At 37.9% G+C, this 22,360-nt stretch overlaps 1 protein-coding gene and 1 long non-coding RNA gene across 2 annotated transcripts; one reads left to right on the top strand and one right to left on the bottom strand.

Moving 5' to 3' along the window:
* Positions 1-462: 462 nt before the first annotated feature.
* On the bottom strand, positions 463-916 carry LOC115420357 (uncharacterized). The gene is made up of 2 exons (XR_003935539.1): positions 801-916; positions 463-719 (listed from the first exon to the last, which is right to left on the bottom strand). It is a non-coding gene; the product is annotated as an uncharacterized LOC115420357 (long non-coding RNA).
* Positions 905-22,343, top strand: colgalt1b (collagen beta(1-O)galactosyltransferase 1b). Its single transcript, XM_030135544.1, has 12 exons — positions 905-1,227; positions 4,308-4,418; positions 4,517-4,634; positions 5,810-5,944; positions 8,732-8,936; positions 9,014-9,133; positions 11,021-11,097; positions 11,184-11,290; positions 16,237-16,369; positions 19,516-19,643; positions 21,473-21,679; positions 21,771-22,343. Exons 1-12 carry the CDS (start codon positions 1,010-1,012, stop codon positions 22,039-22,041), a joined length of 1,830 nt encoding a protein of 609 aa, XP_029991404.1. The 5' UTR covers positions 905-1,009; the 3' UTR covers positions 22,042-22,343.
* Positions 22,344-22,360: the final 17 nt, after the last annotated feature.

Raw genomic sequence — 22,360 nt, 5'->3', positions numbered from 1 at the left:
GCATGGACGCTGAGCTTCTACGGGCAAATACACTGAGCAGAGATCGTATGAGAAAACAGCGCAACGGGAATGTATGAGAAGTGAACAACAATGAGTCCGTTGATTTGTGATAAAGCTGATTCTGAATGAACTTATCTGTGAGATGAACGTGTTCTAACACATTTGTAGTCAATGAATTGTCAACACAACCGTACATATTTGACCATTTAATTTTCGTAATTTTAGGGGAAGCCGCGCATCCCTTGCAGTCTATGAGAAATCGCCTCTGGTGGGTGCGTGGGTGGGGTTTGATGTTTGTGTGTGTTGTTCTGCCTTGGACTAGTTCATTTGTCCTATGTTGATATAGATGTCTATTTGAAAACAGAAAAATAAAGTCTTCAAAAAAATTGTGTAGATTGGAAAGAGCATAATGATACAACAATTTTTTTTTTTTTTTTTTTTTGGGGGGGGGGGGTGGGGCTACATTTTTATTTATGTATTTTTATGGAATGTCATTGGCAGTTGACAGCGTTTTTTTAAGATAAAGCAATGAAACTCATGTCTCTCACAGAGGACAAAAATCCATTACTGGGTTCTCAGAGGTTCTAGTCCAGAACTCCTGAACACGCCCATGTTGCCCTCTAGGATCTGCTTCCTATGGATTACAGCTGGAGCTAGTCTTAAAGGGGAGGACACGGTGGCGCGAGGCCTTACGTCCATTTAGCTCGGAGCAGAGGTCACTTTGTTATAGAAAAACACCCTTCTAAACATTCATTAACATATGCATAAATATATAGTAAATAAATAATTCACTGTAAGACCTGGGTGATGAAAAAAAAGGTCTACGACGATCTTTTCGGAGCCAGCGGTTCCCCTTAAAACTAGCCCAGACCCGCCCTTTAAGTCCGCCAACTCCTCCGCCATGTATTCAGTGTCGGCATAACACAACAGCGGTACCTCAGGCTGCGCTCCTTCATCCCGTTTCCCCTTCTCTGTCCGCCGCGTCAACACCGAGTCTTCTCCCCCTGCCATGCTCCGGGTCACCTCGCTGCTGCCCGCCCTGCTGTTCGTTCTCCTGCCGGGCCCGAGCCGGGGTTATTTCCCCGAGGAGCGCTGGAGCCCCGAGTCTCCGCTCCTCGCTCCCCGGGTTGTCATCGCGCTGGTCTGCCGCAACTCGGCGCATTCTCTGCCGCTGTTCCTGGGGACCATCGAGCGGCTCAACTACCCCAAGGACCGCATTGCGTTGTGGTGAGTGTCATCCCTATGAAATAACGTACCTCTGAATGTGTTAAAACTTCTAGAATAAGTGTGTCAGACGGAGTTAAACGAGTGCGGTTTATCATTAAGCTGCTGTGGGGTCATTAATGAGGAGTAGCTTCCTCCACAGACACGTCAACATTGCGTGGAAATTATGAAGCTGGTGTCAAAGTGTGTGACTGTGCGTGCGTGTGCGCTTGTTCGTCTTGACCAGGTGGGGCCGCTGTGTAGTTATCATAATATAGATGAGAAAAACATGAGCGCTTCATTTACACTGCGAACTCAAGAAATTAGTGTGGTTGACGTTAAGGCGGCTGCACATGCGCAGACATTTTTTAGTAATACCCATGAAAAGTTCCATTCAGACATGGATCTTCTTCCCCCCCTCCTCACCCCACCCCTTTTCTTCCCCTTCCCTTTTCCCCGTTCCACATCTTCGTCTCAGCTGGAAACAAACCACGTATTTTCCCCCTAAAAATGTTTGAAGTTGGGCCCAAACCTGTCACATCCATAGTGTACAAGAACAACAAACCACACCTGTGACAGTATCTATTAAACACCTCTGCAGGACTCCTCTTCTTGCACCTCAGGCTGTTTTTTTCCTGTCCCCCAGCCTCCAGCCTTTCTAGATTATTCTTGTCTCCACAGCTCACTTCCTCATCTGTTTGCTATCCTGTGCCAGTAGATCTGTTTTTGAAGATTAAGACAATCTCTTCATCAACATTATTCATGCCTGACAGGTTAAATTATCATTCTTTGTTTACCAAAAGCCTTATAAAGGTAGATTATGGTGTGTTTATGAGCACCATGTGGGTTAAAATTAGCCATTAGTCATGCTTATTTAATGCCTGTTCTATTATAACTCATCTAGGAATGAATATTAAATTTTCCCTGGCCCATATATTGCAGTATTTTTCCTATTTGTTTTGTGTAAACTGCCAAAAGGAGAGATTCAAGTGTCTGTGTGTCTGTTTAAACAAACCAGCATGGAGTTTTTTTCCTTGTATTCCAGCCAGTGCCCCAGTCTAACTATGCCCATGTGGCAGCTGGACCTGTTTTCTGCACAGTTGCGTTGATCTATAACATCAGTTCTCGCCACAGTAGGCCAGATACATAAAAATTTGGCCACCTGTTGATACCTGCAGTCATCAGAGTGACAGGTTGAGATGAATACCTGGCAAGCAGCAGCACATGTACACATGAATGCATACTATCTAATGATGTGTGTGTGTGTGCTCTGCAGGAACATGCTGGATGGTTTTTAGCAGACCATTAATCTTACATTTTTATCCCTATACCTCTCACTCAGCCATCTTATATGCTTTAGGCATGGTTCTGTCATTGGCATGCTAGCTATGCCAAATATTATCTCTCTAAATCCTTTTTTATTCACTCATTCCGAACCTCACAGCAGTCAGATATTTCCGTCAAACAGAGAGGAAAATGTAGACAGATGCAGAGAGAGGAAGAAGATGGATCGGCGAGTCGATCACATGTAGGTGCTGGGCCAGCGCCGCTGTGTTACAACACCACAGACAGATGGGAAACTAACACGCGCGGCACGCCGACTGTCACTCACCACCTGACAGGGCTGGGAGTAAACCTCTTTTTCTCATATTTACACATTCTTTCGCCCTCTCGCTTTCATTCTCTCCTGCTCTGTGTCTGTCTCTGCCCTTCTCTGACACTCAGATTTGTTATGATAACACAGACAGCAGGGAAATGCCACCACTCCCCCCCTCAGCCCCCATGGTCTGTCTTTGTTTTGCTCTGTTCATGCATGTGCAATACTGCTCTAATGAAAGCAAGATCCTCTGAGAATGCAAAGCCTTACTACATCTACTAGAACTAATATACTGGAATATTGGTTTACCATAAATAGTTTCTGGATTGGGGCGATGCAAGTTCTGCTCCATGTTAAATGCTGTTGTTTTTTTTTTAGTTTTACAAAATCTGAAAGGTTTAATGTATATGATTTATGGGAATCTAATAGAAGTTCAGTTGCTTTTCATTAGTGTTATGAAATGTTGTTTTTTTAACCTAAGGAGCTACTTATATCTGCAGAGATGCAGAGATGGAGAGAGTATTTAGTCTTCTCTCTACAAAAGCTCAGGGCAAACTATTTCTTATTCTCTCTGTTTTATAGCAGGTGACATCCAGCCTTAAGGTGCAATACATTTGGATATTGGACCAGTGTTATTACCCCCTTAAACCTGCAGTGCTTCATAGTTTTTTGCTGCCACTGGGTAAAACTTGCATAATTACCTTTCAGCATATTGTAGCTGAAGTGGTCTGAGTGGACATGAGGCTTCTGCATCTACTCGTTAGCTGTGTTTTCAGGCTGTAAATACCCTGATTTTCTTTTTGTTTTATTCTTTTTTTTATTTTTCTTACATTTGTATTTATCTTATAGAGACAACAACTGCCACCAAAGAATTCCTTGTGTTTATGTACTCAATGACTAAAGATGATTCTGAAAATACGCATATTTTTAATAGCCTGTAAGAAACAACTTTATATGTTGTCAGTATTTTCAGGTTATAAGGCTTTTCTCAAGTGGCCAAAAACACACGTATTAAATATTTATTGCATTTCACTTAATTTGTACAGCTAAACTGGCTCGATAGAAGCTGTCAGTTGTTTAACTTGTTTGCTGTTATGTTTAGATAAGAAGTTATGTTCCCACTGAAAGTCCCTAAAGCATACATTTGCTTGTATATATTTATGTAAGCAGTTTAATAGAATAAAGATTTATATCACCTCATAATTTATTGTTTATTCAAGGAGTTAATTGTCAGAAAGGTCAGTCTAGATAGGCACACAGGCAAACAAAAAGGATGCAATTATCGCTTCAGTAGAAAAAGTGGAAACTGAATATTTTTACTCAGAAAAAGATTTAATATTCAAACACAAATTGTTGATTTTAATTACTGATAATGATCCAGTTTAATGTTTAATTGGTTAACCAAATGTATTGTCACCTGTGTTTTTTCATTTTGTTTTTATCGCCCAGTGTAATAATCTGTCCCTTGCTATCTTCTCCGATCTCTCTCGCTTTCATCCTTCCACAGGGTGGCGACAGATCACAATATAGATAACACCACAGCCATCCTGAGAGACTGGCTCATCAAGGTGCAGAATTACTATCACTATGTGGAATGGAGACCCGATGAAGAAAGCAGGTATAGTGTGTGTATTAAAGAATCACCGTGGGGTTGTGTGTGTGTTACGATGTTGTGATAAGTGTGTTTCCTAATGGGCCTGTCTCTGCTCGTCTCAGTGCTTTTGAAGATGAAATGGGGCCCAAGCACTGGAATAATCTCCGTTATGAACATGTGATGAAGCTCCGTCAGGCTGCTTTGGACACCGCCCGTGAGATCTGGGCTGATTACTTCCTGGTATATTATCTCTGATTCTTTAATATTTGTGTCATATGTGCAAAGTTCCCATCTATAGTGAGGTTTACAAGACACCTAAAGTACATTTGCAGGGGCCATATTATTTTACAGCTCAGCCTTAAACAAAATATTCTGTTTCCCTCCAGAATTTGGCTCATTAAGTCAGTGGCATTAAAGAGCTGTCAGAATCATTCATCCAAAAGAAATCAGCATAAATAGAGGACATTTTGCACTTTTTAGATCCTCATATACAGCACAAAAAAAATGAAATGTGAACTACAAAAGCGTGCTCTGTACTATTGATTCAGGAGATTTTAATAGTTAACTGTTGCATGGTAATAGACTCTCTATATATCCATGTGTTTGTCTCTAAACCTGCAAACACCCTCACATTCAAAATTGGCAAAAAGAGCAAAGCAATGCTCTTAGACACAAACACAGAAACGAACGTGACTGAATTAAAACTGACTGATGATTAAATCCGTATTTTCCACTGGCATGGACTTCTGATAGCTACTCTCTAATGCGGTAATGGAGGCAATTTACTGACTGACTGATACATGAAGCTGAAGTGTTGTTGCTATGGTTACCTGCATTTTAATGTACAGTGGATGCTGGTGAAACTGTTGATTTAAGCTGTGTTTTAGGTGTCCCAATAGATCATTTTTAACCTTACCAGTTCATAAGAAATGGGTTTCTATAGGAACTATATAACATGATATAAAAACATCACTTGAATCCTACCAGAGACATATGGGACACCGTGATCATATAAGAAAAGGCCAGTTTATGAATGACCTCAGCTGTAAATTTCCAGTATGAAACCACTTGAGCAAATATTTTGATAGAGGGATTTTTATGTTCTCTGAAAGCTGGAAGCACGTTTCTTTTACTGGACTGGAGCCATTGTTCTTGGCGCATACTGTACACACACGGCATTTATTGAATGTTGGCAATGACAAACTGTTCTTCCTTGCACAAAACGCACACAACAGTAATACTGTACTGCTAATTCAAGTGCATGCTCTCCACGAGCCTTATTTAAAATTGAAGGCTGCAATCAGACGTCAGAGAGGCTCAATCAATCATTTAGAGGCAGACAACGACGACATTGAGTGTGCTTGTCTGTGCATGTGTAGTCATCAGTATTATTCGCCCTTCTCTCCTGTCTGCAGGTGGTCGACTGTGACAACCTGCTCACCAATCAGGATGTGCTGTGGAAGCTGATGAGAGAGAACAAAACCATCGTAGCCCCCATGCTGGAGTCCAGAGCTGCATATTCCAACTTCTGGTGTGGCATGACCTCACAGGTACTGCATTATTCAACGGCTCTAGGTACACTGTGGATGTTCTGAAGCGCTCTGCTGATATACCTCCATTCTAATGGCAGTGATGGTCTGAAATTTTGAAATAACAACTTAATTTTGACCGTAGTTCCAGCTTTGACACAAGACACATTTAACCCATAAAGACCCAAACAGTTACTGGCAACCAGAAGCATCTACTGATAACTCTTGATCCACTAATCCTATCAATACGCGTAAATAATTGGTGTAAAATACAGTTTGTCATCTTTCATGGTCATCAGATATGACCCATTTGGACGTTCAGAGGCTCTGTAGTCCTTGTGGAAACACCGTCATCTTCTACAACATTGGCTCAACAGTAAAGCCTGTTGAGTTTGATAAATGATAGTGAATGGAGACACTGGGTTTATGTTCAGTTAATGATATATTTCACTGAAAAAGTCCCTTTTTTCCAGTTTTCTCTGTTTCTTATCTAATAACCCTCAACCATAACTTGAGGTTTTATGAGCATCTACATAATCAGTGACTTAAATATAGGAAAACACATGATTCTCACTGAAAAACAGCAAAATACAGAGGATAATATTATAAAAAATGGTGATAAATCACTTAAGAAAACTTAAATATAGAGAAAAGCCTATTTTGGAACTGCCACATAAGTAGCACTGGGTTTTTCGAAGTTAAACAGCTGATTTACTAAGTTAGTTGCTGAACAGGACTGCAAGTAAATTTCATGACATTTTGACCACATTTTGAAATTTATAATGACTCTCTTGTCACTGATTCACTCCGTTAGCTAAATGTAGTAAAATGGAAATGTAGGATACTGCAAAATATACATCTTTTACTGCTTTCTGTCTTTTTATCCACAAAGGTCAAACACAGTAATCTTGATGGCAAAGGGGCAAATTAATCTCCCCAAAATAATCGCATTGCATAAAAGATTAGAACACAAAATGCTGTCATTTATCTCAGAAATTATCCACACTTTCCAATTATCCACAACAAGGTCAGAACACTGTGCCTCACTCACTTGACAGCTGTAAAAATAGTATGAAGCCTTATTTTCTTTTCGTTCGCTAGTCCAACATATTTCTGCTACACATACTGAAGAAACTGCCATAAAGGGTAATTATGCAGTGTTCCTCTCTTGGACCAGTACATTTTTTATGCTTTTCATGTCGCCCTGGGGATTAATACACATCTGATCCACCCAGATAAGATGTGAGTCACAAAAATTCACAAAAATTTCAGTTTCCCTTTACATTTTTGTTTTCTGTGCTGTACGATGAAAACTAATTATAGATATACTGTAAGTCACCACAGTGATTGAGACAGTATTGTAGGTGCAGGAGAAACATTTTCTTATTTTTATTTTATTGCATGTGTGGTAACCTGCATGACAGCGATATGACTTACTGTTTATAAGTGCCATATAAACCAGTAAATCTGAAACAGCTACTGAAAAAACAACTATAACATCACCTGTAAAAATGGAGTGACATCAGCCACTTCCCAGAGCAGACGCATTTTTAACCAAAGACTGAAACGTATGTCTCAACTCTGTCCATACCGTGATGCATTCAGGGTTCTGTGTCAAAGTGGAAAAGTCAAACTGGAAGCTGAGACATTAATAATTGGTGTGTTTCACTGTATGTAGGTGGTTAAATTGACAATGCTGTACCTTTTTTCCTCTCTTGATTTTTAAGAAGAATAGGTAATTAAAAATGATCAACAATTATTAATATTGACTGAAATGAATTACATTACTGCATTATGGCTACTTCTAGATTACATTAATTGCTTTCTTTTTTCTGGGGAGTTATGGTTGTCTTGGTTGTAGTGATCTGAGAAAATAATGTTAAAGTGATCACAGTTTTGGAAAGATTATTTAGCAGGTTCACTGACAAGTCACACTTCATTTTGTACTTAATAGAAGAGCAGATGTATCTATAATATGATGTACGTCTCATATCGTACTAAAGTAAGTGATACTCACTTATTTTAACAAAATCAAGAATTTAAAGTGATTTTAACCCCTTATCAGGCAAGTGACTAATTTTGGTAATTTCCTCAAACATTAAATACAGGGCCAATCCTGTGCCTCATTGAGGTCCAGAAGCATGTTGGTTTTTAGAAACACTATGCAGTGATTCAGAGTAATTTTATGGACATTTTGAAGCTGTAAATAGTGAATATGAGTGATTTTTGTCAGTTTATGACCTTATAACAGTAGTTTTATTGCATGTGTTTACATTTTAGCAAGTGCTACTCAGATGTTTTATGGCAAGAGGAGGTAGATGACGATGGCTAATAACACACTAATGTTGAAATTTTGAATTTCAGAGTATTTCAATGAGTGCCCTATAAAGGGTTAAATTCCGATGACATCAAGTGCGATGTCTGAAAGTTATTTTTATGACGTCTTGCGTGATACATTATCTATATGTCAGTATTTGACCCAACTATGACTAAAAAGTGATCTTGTAGATGCATTTAAAGGTGTTTATTTATTTATTTATGTCCCTTCCCCATGATTCCAAACTCTGCCAAGTACTAGACTGCAGACCTATGAACTCACCAGCAGTTATAGGGAGGAAATGTCCAATCATAGCAGACCGGGCTTTCCAAGAGGTGCGCGAATGCCCTAGATTACTGTTTTTATAGGAAAAATGTAAATCTGCAAATGAACGAAGCACTTTGTTTGCCTTTTAATATGGGCTTTACTATTTCCATAAGCAGGTATTAATATCATGCTGGGACAGGTTTATAACAGTGCATCACCTGCAGGGTTATTACAAGAGGACTCCGGCCTACATGCCCATCCGTAAGCAGGAGCGACGCGGCTGCTTTCCCGTGCCGATGGTTCACTCTACTTACCTTTTGGACCTACGGAAAGAGGCCTCTCGTCAGCTGGCTTTTTATCCACCTCACCCTGAGTACAGCTGGGCATTGGATGATGTTATAGTCTTTGCCTACTCGGCTCGAATGGCAGGTGAGGCAAATGCAACTGGAAAAACATTTTTTTCATTTCATGTACATGTATGTAAACATGTTCTTCTCCTCCCTCAGATGTCCAGATGTATGTGTGCAACAAGGAAACATACGGTTACTTCCCGGTCCCAATGCGCTCCCATGCTACGTTGCAGGATGAGGCAGAGAGCTTCTTGCACAGTCAGCTGGAGGTCATGGGTGAGTCAAGAGGAGAAATGGTGCTCAGAAAGAGACTAGAATCAAGTGATTGTCATCTATCTATCGCTTTAGGAGAGGGTTGTTCGTTCACAAGGAGTCTGTAATCCAACACTCAGCTGTGATTACACCTTATGGCACCAAATACTGTATTCATTTCCAGGTTGCCTTTAACCCAGTTCAAAATGTATTTAATAAAACCCAATAATATAATACCTTGATCTGTAATGTAATGAAATGTCCTGTCTGATATTGTAATAACAGTTCACAGGTAACCTAATACATTTAGGTGATGTAAATATTTTGATGGATAATATAATAATATCAAATATATCTCTTTAAAATACCTGTATTCTTGGAAATTAAAGTGTGCCAGTATATTAAGGTAAAATACTGGCATGTTGGCCTGCTAAAAACATAAAAATTTTAAGAAAGATTAATTTTTTTATTTGATCAGTGTCTTAGATTAGATACCATCAGAAGATGACGAAAGCTGCAGAAGATGATGAGTAATGAAGGAAAATTAATTGATTCAGTCTCCATAAAATGTTCATTTTTCTCAGAGTCAACAATGATTGTTGCTTAGTTAAGAGCCTCCATTCTGTCGCTTGATTTTATCATATTTCTGCAGTGTAAAAAGAAGTCAAATCGAACTTGAAGTGAAGGAAAAACTTGACTGTAACACGGCATCAGTGCTCAATCGATAATTGCCGTTATTTTGCAAAAAGTCCATATTTACCTTTCAGATTATTGTAATTCACCTGGTCAGAGAGGACTCTGTTCATGTTGTACTGGTTTTCATTTTCAAACAGGTGGGGTGGTTAAATAAGTGACTGACAGCTGTATTAACCAATTACTGTTCAGATTCTGTCAGATGTGACTCTACTGATTGTCTACTGCTGAACACACAAGTGTTGAAAAGTGTCCTCTCTTTTCTGCCGCAGTGGGAATCAACTTCAGGTCATGTGTATTTATATTTAGTATCTTGATTTGGACTGAGAGGGGACAGCTGCATAAGGAAAATGTTTAACATTTGGCCTTTGTATGATGGTGGATAAGTAACACATTTTTAGTACAGTTTGACCAGAAAAGTAGGAGTCAGGACATTTTATTATATACTGTTTGACAGGCTATTACACTATTGGGTTTTTATACTTTTTCAGTCAAGTTAAGGGCAAATGTTGTTATGTTTCAATGTTTTTACATTTTCAGGAAATTATTACTGTTTGGTGTGCTACAGCTTTTTTCAGACTTGTGTATGAAAAACAAAATATTCAGTCAATCTTGATGGTTTTCTGGAGGTAGCTTAATATTTGTAACTAATTTCTTATAATGTCGCTGTGTTCCCTTGTTTGTCAATGTAGTAGATGTAGATTTAGTAGGTTCTAGCAAAGCAACATGCATTTGTTGTAAGACTCGGCTAAAAACATGCTTTATTAGTCTATGTACGCTTATGCCACGAAATACAAATCACTGCTGCCAGCGTTTTTCTGCTTATAATGGGGAGCTGTGCAGATGAAAGTGCAGAATAAAGCTCATGTTATTAAAATGCAAAAGAAACGCAGTGATAGGCTGTGACTGTAGCCTTCAAATAAAATGTTCTAACAAAGGATCAGATAAATACATATCAGGTAATCAGATTCAGGTCACAATGAATGTGATTTTATTGAAACTGTCTTTATTAAATGTCACCATGTCACTACTAAGCACAAACAGAGAAAAGTATGATGATAATAAAATAGCTATGTTTATACATAACTACATGGATATTGTGGGGGGTTTCTGCGTTGTTTTTGGAAGGGTGGGGGTGCTCAGTGGAAATCACTTGCATATCCTCTTCGAGCACATTACACATTCTGTTTTTAACAACTCTCCATTTTTCTTTGAAAGTGAAAAATCCTCCGTTGGAGCCTTCGAGCTTCCTGTCTGTTCCTCCCAAGCAGCCTGACAAGATGGGCTTTGATGAGGTATACACACACCCACACATACACACACAAACACACACAACAACCTGAGCATGTGTGTGAGGTTTGTTGCATTTGTGTGCTCCCAGGTGTTTATGATAAATCTGGTGCGGAGAACTGACCGTCGTGAGCGAATGCTAAGAACGCTGTACGAACAGGAGCTCAGCTGTAAGGTTGTTGCTGCCGTGGATGGCAAGTACGTTTCTTGATCTGCTTTCTCCCTCATTGCTTCTGTCTTCTTGATTTGAACCTCTGCAACATGTGGCGTAGATTGATGTAAGGAGGCAGAGCTGAGACAAACAACCAGGTGAAAAGTAGCAGGGTGCATGTTGTCATTCAAAGGTTCCCTGAATGAGGGCTGTTCAATACAACAACATACTGTACATCATTGGAAGACAGAAAAATGTCTTCTCTTTCACACTGTGCTCTGGCTCATAGGCCAACATTTATGTGATGAATTGCTTAGTGCTGAAATATCACATCTATTGCCAATTATTTCAATAACAGATTAATTGGTTTGAGTAATTTATTGAAGAAAAAGGGCTGAATTATTTTTCAGATTTCATTCCTGCTGTGAGACAACCTGATCTTGGACGCCTGAATGTTTTTTACATGTTTAGGTTAGGGTTTGACATTTCTGACACTCACGTTTTTTAAGAACCAGCAACTTATCAACTGTGAAAATGCTCAACAGGTTATTTATTTGCATCCCTATTTCTATCATTAATTTTGTTGTGAATCAGATCTTACTATTTACAGAAATGTTTTTCATCATTTGTGTGACACTTTACGTTCCTCCATATGACGCAGATACAGCCAGCATTACATTTACTATATATTTACTATATATTTATATTATGAGCCATATGTTGCTACTGTAACATTAACTCATTTTTGTTTCTAATTGTATTTTTAAGGAGTATTATATTTTGATTTTTGACCATATTCACTGGTTAGCCTTGTGTTTATTTTGTACATTTTATTTGTGAGGTGCAGTCATCATAAAGATAAAGTACACCCTCTTTGAATTCTTATGGTTTTAGGTATCGAGATATAATTTAAAAAAAAAAATGCATCAGGTCCTTTCCAGATCTTAACAACAGGTAAAACTACATATAACAGATTACACTTGCCATGATTTATGTTACAAAAATACACTGCAATGCAGAAGTAGTGTGTGAAAAACTAAGAAATGTTCTTGATTTATCTATCATCAGCAAGTTTGACCACCTCTGTAAAAGCAGAAGTTTTAGATTTTGCTGGTCTGAGGTATTCACATGTGTGTTACACAATGCCAGTGAGGAAACACATCAGCGGTGAGAATGGAGAAGCAACTGTAGTTATCCATCAATCTGGGAAAGGTTTTAAAGCCATTTCAAAACAATTTGAAATCCACCGTTCTACAGTGAGAAAGATCATTCACAAGTGGAAAACATTCGAGGCAGCTGCCAGTCTTCCCAGGAGTGAATGTCTTGTCAAGTCAGACCCTGCAGTTCTTAGAGAAAATACAAAAAACCTCAGACTCTACAGGCGTCAGTTCACTTGATAAATGTTAAAGGTCATGACTGTTCCATTTAGAAAAAAAAAAAACTGAAGTATGTCTTGTTCAGTCCTCTTTGGAAGCATTGCCAAGAGAGAGCCTCTTCTCTGCAAAAAGAACAAAGCACAAAACGAAACAAAACACAGCATAACGGCACCAACACATCACACCAGTTGTCAGGGCAAGTGAACGGGGGTCATGATTTGGGCTTGTTTTGCAGCCAGAGGCCCTGGGCATCTTGAAGTTACTGAGTCTACCACGACCGTTACATATAAATGACTTATTCTCTGAATTTGCAGAAAATCCTACATTGTTTTTTGATAGAAGATACCTCTATCAGGCTATGACAGTTTGGTTACATCACTTAGTCCTCCCTGAACACACATTTAAACTTGTCTACAAGGAAAAGCTGTGTCTAATCTCTGTGTAGGTTGGCCTGTAATTAGGTTGTGTGAGGTTTTACATATTTGATTTATTTTTTTTTTTGTAACAGTGGGAGTAAATACAAAGACGCCTGTCATACTGTACCAGCATGGCTTATGTGCATTTGTATGGTACACTGTATATGTACCTTGAATCTATTTTTTATTTTACACCATATCACTAAGGCTTACTACATAATCCACGAGAACAGAGAAATTTGTTTGTCTTTTCGAAGTGAAAAAACAACATCAAAATTCATTCCGGCTATTACATTAGATGTAAGACACCAGAGGCTATTGCTGCCTCAAAGCTGATCTGAGCGCTCAGACATGGAACCAAGTCTACACCAAAGCTGACCCTGAGCTAGCATATGATGGCTTTCTGTCCGGCATAATGAGATTATATGACAAACACTGCCCACTAAGAAAATCTTATAGTAAGTATAAAACAAGACAAAATAAGCCATGGACAACTCCAGGATAACTCCAGGAATAGCAAATGCATGTAAAAAGAAAAATCTTCTCTTTAGATTATTTATAAAACATAGAACAAGTGAAGCTGAAAATAGATATAAAAAATAGAAAAATAAGTTGGTAAATGTAATAAGATTAAATAAGCAGTATTATTATGATTAACTATTAGAGGAGAACAAGGACAATATCCAAGGGACTTAGAAAGTATTAAATAGTCTAATAAAAAAGAAGACTGAAACAGTTGGATATCCGACTTATTTTCTTAAAGATAACTTAACTATACATAAAATTAATGAAATAACAAATGAAATCAATAATTACTTTGTTAACGTGGGACCGACCTTAGCAAATGATATCTCAGAACCGACAGAAACCGATGAGCTGGACTCAAGAACTATAGACCAAAATCCTAATTCTTTATTCGTTAGGAGTGTGGATGAAAATGAAGTCATTGAAATTGACGGATAATTTAAGAACAAAAGGTCAAGTGACTGTCATAATTTTGATATAATCCTAATAAAAGATATCATAAATTGTATAGTTACACCTTTTACATTTATTTGTTATCAGTCTTTTCTCATCGGGATTTTCTCATGTAGTATGAAAACTGCTAAGGTAATTCCCATTTTCAAAAATGGAGACAGACACCAGTTTAATAATTACAGGCCTATTTCTCTTCTCATTTTTCAAAAATTTTGGCAAAATTATTTGTAGTAAGGATGGACAATTTCATAAATAAACATGAACTACTGAGCAACCACCAATATGGATTCAGAGCAAACATATCAACTTCGATGGCAGTTATGGAGCTAGCAGAGGTAATTTCGACAGCAATCAACAATAGAATAATAAAAATATACTGTAGGTGTGTTTACAGACTTAAGCAAGGCCTTCAACACTATTGACCGTTCAGTGTTACTACAAAGAATGGAGAGATATGGCATACAGGATGTTGCAAACTCCTGGTCAAAAAGTTGTCTCAGCAATAGATATCAGTATGTACACATGAATAATGTAAATTCTGAAAGGAAAATGATAACCCATTGGGTACCGCAAGGCTCTGTAGTAGGGCCCAAACTATTCATTATGTATATAAATGATATTTGTCAGGGCCTAAAAAATCTTAAATGTATTTTATTTGCTGATGATACCACCCTCTATTGCTCTGGCAAAGATTTAAATCAAATTTTAGATACAGTTGAAAAGGAGCTTGTCATACTAAAAGATTGGTTTGATATCCATAAATTATCACTAAATCTTAGAAAAATTAAATATATTATTTTTAGTAAAAGGAAAAATAACAAACATGTTAAAATTAGAATTAAGGAAACTGAAATTGAAAGAGTGTCTGCAATTAAATTTTTTAGGCATTATAATTGATGACCAACTAAATTGGAAAGAGAATGTAAACTTACTTAGATCAAAAACAGCCAAAAGTATTGCTATAATGCATAAAACCAAAAACCTTCGAAATTAGAAATCTTTCTGTGTATTGTACAGTTCTCTTGTTCTACCATATCTCAACTATTGTATGACAATATGGGATATTAATTACAAATCAAACATTAATTCTATATTCTTACTTCAAAAAAAGGTAATTCGAATTGTCAAACAAGCACAGTACTTGGCTCCAACAAATCCCCTATTTATGAAATTAAATGCTCTAAAACTACACGATCTTGTCGACCTTCATACTCTTATCATAATGTATAAAGCCAATGACCATATGCTACCCCACAGTCTACAGGAGATGTCTGAGCCCAGGCAAAGTAATTATAATTTAAGGGGAACTGAAATCTTCAAGAAAATGAAGTGTAGAACAAACATAAAAAGCCAGTGTATCTCTGCCAGAGGGGTACATCTGTGGAATAATCTGGACCAGAACTTTAAAATGTCTTCTTCAGTTTGTGCATTTAAAAGGATGTATAAATCCACTATAATAACAAAATATAGAACATTATCTGAATACATGTATATCTAATTGTAATATAGAAGAATGAGTAAAATTAGATATTATTGTAATGAATTAATACAGACTATCACGATTAAGAGATATTATCATATTGATTAATCATTGTATTTGTAGTAAGTATTTGGAGTGCATATAAATATTATAGTTTATATTAAAAACGGTTGATTATGCCAATCTGATTGTGTGAGGTGACTAAAAAAGTGTATGTGAATGGTTTGTATGGATGTTTTGTGTTATTGGAAAAATATACATGAAAAAAAGTGTGTTAACAAAGCAAAGGAAGCGGAATTGATTTAATTATAAGTTTGTAAAAAGGGGGTGGGACTTTATAAGTTATACTTCTTCCCACTCCTTTTTGAGTGCCGAAAAATTTTGTTTGACCATGTTGTATGGTTGTTTGTCATCTGATGATTCTATGTGCTCGAAATAAAACTAAACGAACTAAGAAGAAACTCAAGTGCCAAACTCATGAGAGGGTCCTCCTCTTTTCCCCACTAACCACACCCCTTTCAAACCAATCGTGTAATAGTTTTCGCACACTGCAGAAAATTTTGCCCAAACGATCTGTCGAAAGCAAACTGTAAGAACTCCAAAACCAGGGCTGCAAGAACAAAATGATGTAATTTTATTCTCGCAGCCCCAGGAGTGATAAGAAAATTCCCTGTTCTCACAGAGGATGTAGCTTTATTGTTTCCATTTCTAATGTGTTTGTTCGTCTGTTCTCCTTGTGTCAGAGCGCTGAACACCACGGATATAGAGTCCATGGGGATTATGATGCTGCCAGGGTACAAAGACCCTTATCATGGTCGACCACTCACCAAGGGTGAACTGGGTTGTTTTCTTTCTCATTACAACATCTGGAAAGAGGTGAGTTCCTCACACGGGCCTGTGGATATTAGATATTGTTTACCACTGAAAAACACAGTAACTCAGTCTGTGGGAGAAATGGAAAGAAACTTGGAGTGCTTGTTTTATTTGTTTCAATAAATGTATCAGCCTTTTGTGAAATAAGGTTATTGAACAACTTGCTCCTGTGCCTGGGGACATTTGTTGAAGGTTAGTGTGTCCACAGTTTAGTTTAACATAGCATCAGGGAGGTGTGAGAATACATTATGTATAAAATACTGCACCATGTAATAACTTGACAAAATTCAAATTATGTTCACTTCATTATGGAATAACCATAGGTTAAATTGGGCCGGAGCGCAGTGAATCTCAGCTCCACCTCCTTAGGTTCATAACCATCCCCCAGTGTTTGCGTGGGTTCTCGCTGGGTACTCCTGCTTCCTCCCACCATCCAAACACATGCCCTGATAGGTTATATGGTTAATCTAAGTTTGCTGTGCCCAATCTGAAGTTGCTATGCCCAAAACGCTTTGATGGTGAGTGCTGGACAAATGCAGTACAGCATGCACAAATACACAACAGCATAAAAACTACCACATCTGGAGCCTGTGGATCTTCATGGGTCAACATGCTGGTTATTATAGTATTATTATTGTTATTATTATGATTAGTAGTAGTAATAGTCATTTACTCATCTTCTGAACTGCTTTATCGTTGAGAGGGCCACGGGGGTGCTGGAGCCTATCCCAGCTACATTTTAGGTGAAGGACCCTGGATGTGTCGCCAGTTCATCACAGGGTTGACATATGGAGACAAACAACCAATCACTCTCACATTCACACCAGGAATTTAGATTTACCAATTAACCTATTATGGCATGTGTTTGGACGGTGGGAAGAAGCCAGAGTACCTTGGGAGAACCCACGCAAACCCTGGGAGAACATAGGTTAAGTTGGACTGGAGCGCACCACAGCTCAGCTCTGCCTCCTTAGGTCTACACCAAACCATACCACAGCTCACCTCCTTGTCCCTCAATGAAAAACGACACTCTACTATTTCTGTCATTCAATTTCATCTTCTGATAAATGAAATGAACTATGAAGTTGAATAAGTGCAAAAGACGACCCAAAGACACAGCCCAGATTGGCTACATTGGATTGTCAGACGTCACATCATAACACATTCTATGCTTTTTAGTATCTCCGTATGTCAACATCAGTGCTGCACTCATCTAAACCATGATCTATTTGAAACAGATCCTAGAATTCGAGATCCTACAGCAGGGTTTGACCCACTGTATCAGCTTGTGAGCTACTTTTAAAATGACCAAGACAAAATAATCTACCACCACTATAAATGAATACATATATCAGTGGATAGCTCATTAGGTAATATTACTATACAGTGTCAATTTATCTCTTAGAGAGTTGAATTTAACTCTGTTTCAGATAGCATTTGGTCCCACTCAAACTTAGAGTAAAATTTACTCTATGGCTGGTGTCAAATTTTCAGAGTTAATTTTACTCAATTCATTGTCAAAATTAATAATGAAATGTGTAAAAATATTTAACACTATGGTGTTTTCACACTGTTAAGAGTAATATGATTACACTTTATGAACTGTTTTTACTCCAAATTTAGTTTAAAAATGACTCTATAATGTTTTATTATTTGTTTCTCTGCAGTGTTATTTTCTTCATCAGTTTGCACCCTGTGCTAATCTTGTAACAATGTAGAATTGCAGGGGTCCCTGAAGTGGGAGTGGTGAAGGGCGTAATTTTGGTCTGTGGGTTTCAGTCACTCTAAGACATGTTTTCCCTTTGAAAAAGTAAAGTCCTCTGCACTTGTGATACAATTAGCAAATAGCATCACAGTGACAATCAGGTAAGGGATTGTTCTGCATAGAGGTTTGACTAATGGTGTCACATTAATAAAAAAAATAAACATAAAAAGGCAAATAAACATTGTAAAACAGACACATTAACCTAAATAAACATGCCCCCCCCCCCCCCCGAACCCCTGCACATAAATAGAACACAATGAGTAAAATGTCCAGTAGCCACAATGGAATGCGGCAGACTGGCACTAATCATCACTCTGTAGAGTTGAATTTTACACTGCAGAACTTTACACTGACTTTTAACTCTAATGTTAGAACTGGTTTACTCTTCTAGTTTGACTCTGAAATGGACGGACGGATGGACAGATGGACAGACAGACAGACAGATACTTTATTGATCCCGAGGGAAATTCAAGTATTCGGCAGCTTTGCATAAGGCACAAGAAGACAGAAAACAAACAGACCAAAACACAACAGTGGGTTAGTTGCCAGGTTGACATTAAGATAAGTGTACTCTAAAAGACACTTGCTAAAGAACTACTCTAAAAATATTGACACTGCATTTTTACTGTGTACCATTTATGTCAGTGGTTGGATAGCTCCACCCCCCTCACAAAAGCTAATTTAACCACTGGGAATAACACTCACTTTTTGCAACGATAAACTGCCTGATCACCATATGTAATACATTTCTCTGCATTTATGAATAAATTAACACATATTATGGTTGTTATCACAACATGTCAGATTTTTAGCTGCTGCATTTTAAATGAGCTAAAGTTTTCTGGGAGCCTTGTCAAAAATCAACCCTGCTAGAAATAAGCACACAACTCACACACAACTTTTCAGGTTGACTTTTACACAGAATACTTGAGTTTGGCCTTTTTTTTTTAACAAATCTGATTTAACAATTTATCTTGTTACTGTTTTTATGCATTTATTCAGACAATAAGACTGTAATATAATATCTAAGAGGTTTTTAATACAGATTAAATACCATCAGAGAAGAAGATGAACACTGATTAGATTTTACATTTCATCACAAAAAAGTTAAACATTTAATTACACACCAGTATGTAGCAATTCATTATAACATATTCCAGGTGGCATTAGATTATTTTATTACATGATGAATATTAACAAAGGTAATGAAGATAATTCAATAATATTTTAATGGTATAATTTTTATACTTTAAAGTAGTCAATGAGAGCAACCTTGAAAAAAGTGAAGATAAAAAGTCAATGAACTGTTTATTTCAAGTAAAGGATTTGAAGTCCTGTGTGCTTCATCTCTGTGTCGATGCATGTGGTCATTTGTTTCCCATAGATTGTGGATCGTGGTCTGCAGACGTCCCTGGTCATAGAGGACGACCTCCGCTTTGAGGTGTTCTTCAAACGACGTCTCCAGGCGCTGCTGCAGGAAGTGACAACACACAAGCTGGACTGGGATCTCATGTGAGTCACTGCATCCACAGACAGAAGCAAAACTAGATGAAGTAAACAGAAGATTATTGTCCTTCACTGCAAAATGCGTCCTTCTGTAACAGTCCATGTCCCAGACACCACTCATCAAATACTGAAAACACTTGTGGGAATAATGTACGTCAGCATCACATTCACATTCTGAAGGATTCACCCATAGGATCAGTGTCTCCAAACTGCAGAGGAAGCGTTTTTTCTCACTGCCATTCACTCACACAAGTAGAAGTCAACTGACTCATGAGATTTTCTCATGCGTGGATAGGCAAGACTGGAAGACCAATACAGAATCAGCAATCAGCTGGTTCATTTGATTAGAATGTAGAGGTAGAAGACAGTACAGATAAAGGTGGCAAGAAGATGTATGCTCCAAACAGCACCTCACAAAGAAATGCTTAAATATGATCTCATTCTGGTGTAAATACCTGTAATGACTGGTTTGTGTTATTCAGGATCTTAATGTTACTCAGGTGCCCTTTGTATTTTAGGCAGGGTGCTTGTGCAGGTCTTGAAAGTCTTAAAATGTATGGAATTTTGAAATGCTGTTTTCCAGACCTTGAAAAGTCTGGAATTTTGTGTGAAAGTCTCAATACAGTATGGAAGAAAGTTTCTCTCATTGTCGAATTTTAGAGTATGCTCAAAGGCACATAATCTTATAAGACAAGAAATACATGAGGAAAGCATATTAGTTAGTTAGTTTCAGTTTATTTCGAATATGCAACAAAACTAAGTAATTCTATCGTAAAAAACTGGATATGATTTCATTAACTGGTTGGTAATGGAATGATTCTAGTGAACCTTGTTTATGTGATATTCATGCACTTTTGTTATTTTCATATGTTTTGAAAACGTTTCTGTCAGTAAAACATAATTTACTGTGAATTATGCATTCTTTCATCCATACATTTATTAAAATGAACTTTTCTACTACACAAAACAGGTACAATCTTAACCAAAAAGGTATGCAGGCAAGTATAAAATAAATAAAGTGAAGGTCTTGGGGAAAAAATTGCATTTTTGAAAATGTCTGCAAAAAGTCTGGAATTTTATTTGGATAAAGAACAAGCACCCTGATTAGGTTAAGTAGATATATACTTGTAGTACTACCACATTGGCAAGGACAATGAGTTGAGTCTCATTAAAAAAGATTAAAATGGCAATTTATGTAAAGGTGACAAACCTTAAATAGACTTGTGCTCATTAGTGTACAGATGAAATTATGGTCACAATTTTAACTTAAAATACACAAACAACTAGACCTATGTTATATAGTTGTTGATTTTTGTTCTTACATTATATGAAATGTTACCCACAATGTTCAATTTCAGATAAATCTGTAATTTTATTTAATGGAACCGTGTAATTTCCTTTTCATTTGGTCTCTTGTCATGAGGCTTAACTCTAACATTTAATGTTACTTGATGCTATTTCATCAGAGTGAAATGAAATATGAATATGCAAAACATAATGTGTATTAAAGTTGTAATGCATTATTTGTCTGTAAACATGATTTGATTATGATGAAAATAATAACTCCCTTGATCCCACATCCCTCTGTGACATCTGCCTCCATGTGTTTTATTACTGTTTTGATTGACAGATCCTTCAGTACAGAAATTATATAATGTGCATTTATTTAATCCACTGTAATGGATCATTTTAATATCCCTCCTGTCCTCTTTTTGGCTACAGTAATGCTGGACTATATGTACAGTGTCTAATTTACTTCAGTCTGTTTCACAGGCTTAATGTCCTTCAATATTTTGACCTGTCATATTTTATCTTATGTCTTCTGTTAAACACAGTTACATTGGGCGGAAGCGGATGCAGATTGACCATCCAGAGAAGTCAGTCCCAAACATCCGCAATCTGGTGGAGTCGGACTACTCCTACTGGACGCTAGGCTACATGCTGTCATTACAGGGAGCACAAAAACTCCTCAGGGCCGAGCCTCTGACCAAGATGCTTCCTGTGGACGAGTTCCTTCCTGTCATGTACAACAAACATCCAGTGTGAGTATGACTTCTATTCTCTTATGTCCGTCCCTCTCTCATGTGCTGTGGCTGTTCCGTTGATTACATCTGTGCTCCTGTCTCTCTTCAGCTCCGAGTACATGGACCACTTTGAACGTCGGGACCTGCGTGCCTTTTCCGCCGAGCCGCTTCTGGTGTACCCGACCCATTACACGGGAGACACCGGCTACATCAGCGACACAGAAACGTCGGTGGTGTGGGACAACGAGACGGTCAAAACCGACTGGGACAGAGCCAAATCGAGAAAAACCAAAGAGCAGGAGGAGCTGAGCTTTGAGGCGCAGAATTCTGATGTGTTACAGTCCGAACTGGAGAACTGGAGCAAACGAGACGAGCTGTGATGATGAACGGGCACAAGGAGGAGTGGCCATGGCATCAAATACAGAGATAAAGACGAGGGAGACAGAACAAAGCTGTGATAGAGGGGCAGGGATGGAGGAAAATGCTTTTCTTTGTGCTTTTCTCTCTCCACTATTTGATCTTTCTCTTAAGAGAGGAGGTTAGATGTAGAGTTAACTCTTGAAGAGTCAGCTAGCAGCGTTTGTTTTATTTATTGCATCTAACGCAGATCCCTTGACGACAGCCTGGTCCATTCACATTTCCTTTATGTTCATGATATTTTAGCCAAAACTCATTCCCATTCCCAAAGTATGCACACGC

Source organism: Sphaeramia orbicularis, chromosome 1 (genome assembly GCF_902148855.1).
Source record: "Sphaeramia orbicularis chromosome 1, fSphaOr1.1, whole genome shotgun sequence".
Taxonomy (NCBI): Eukaryota; Metazoa; Chordata; class Actinopteri; order Kurtiformes; family Apogonidae; genus Sphaeramia; species Sphaeramia orbicularis.
This window is presented reverse-complemented; position numbering and strand designations above follow the sequence as displayed.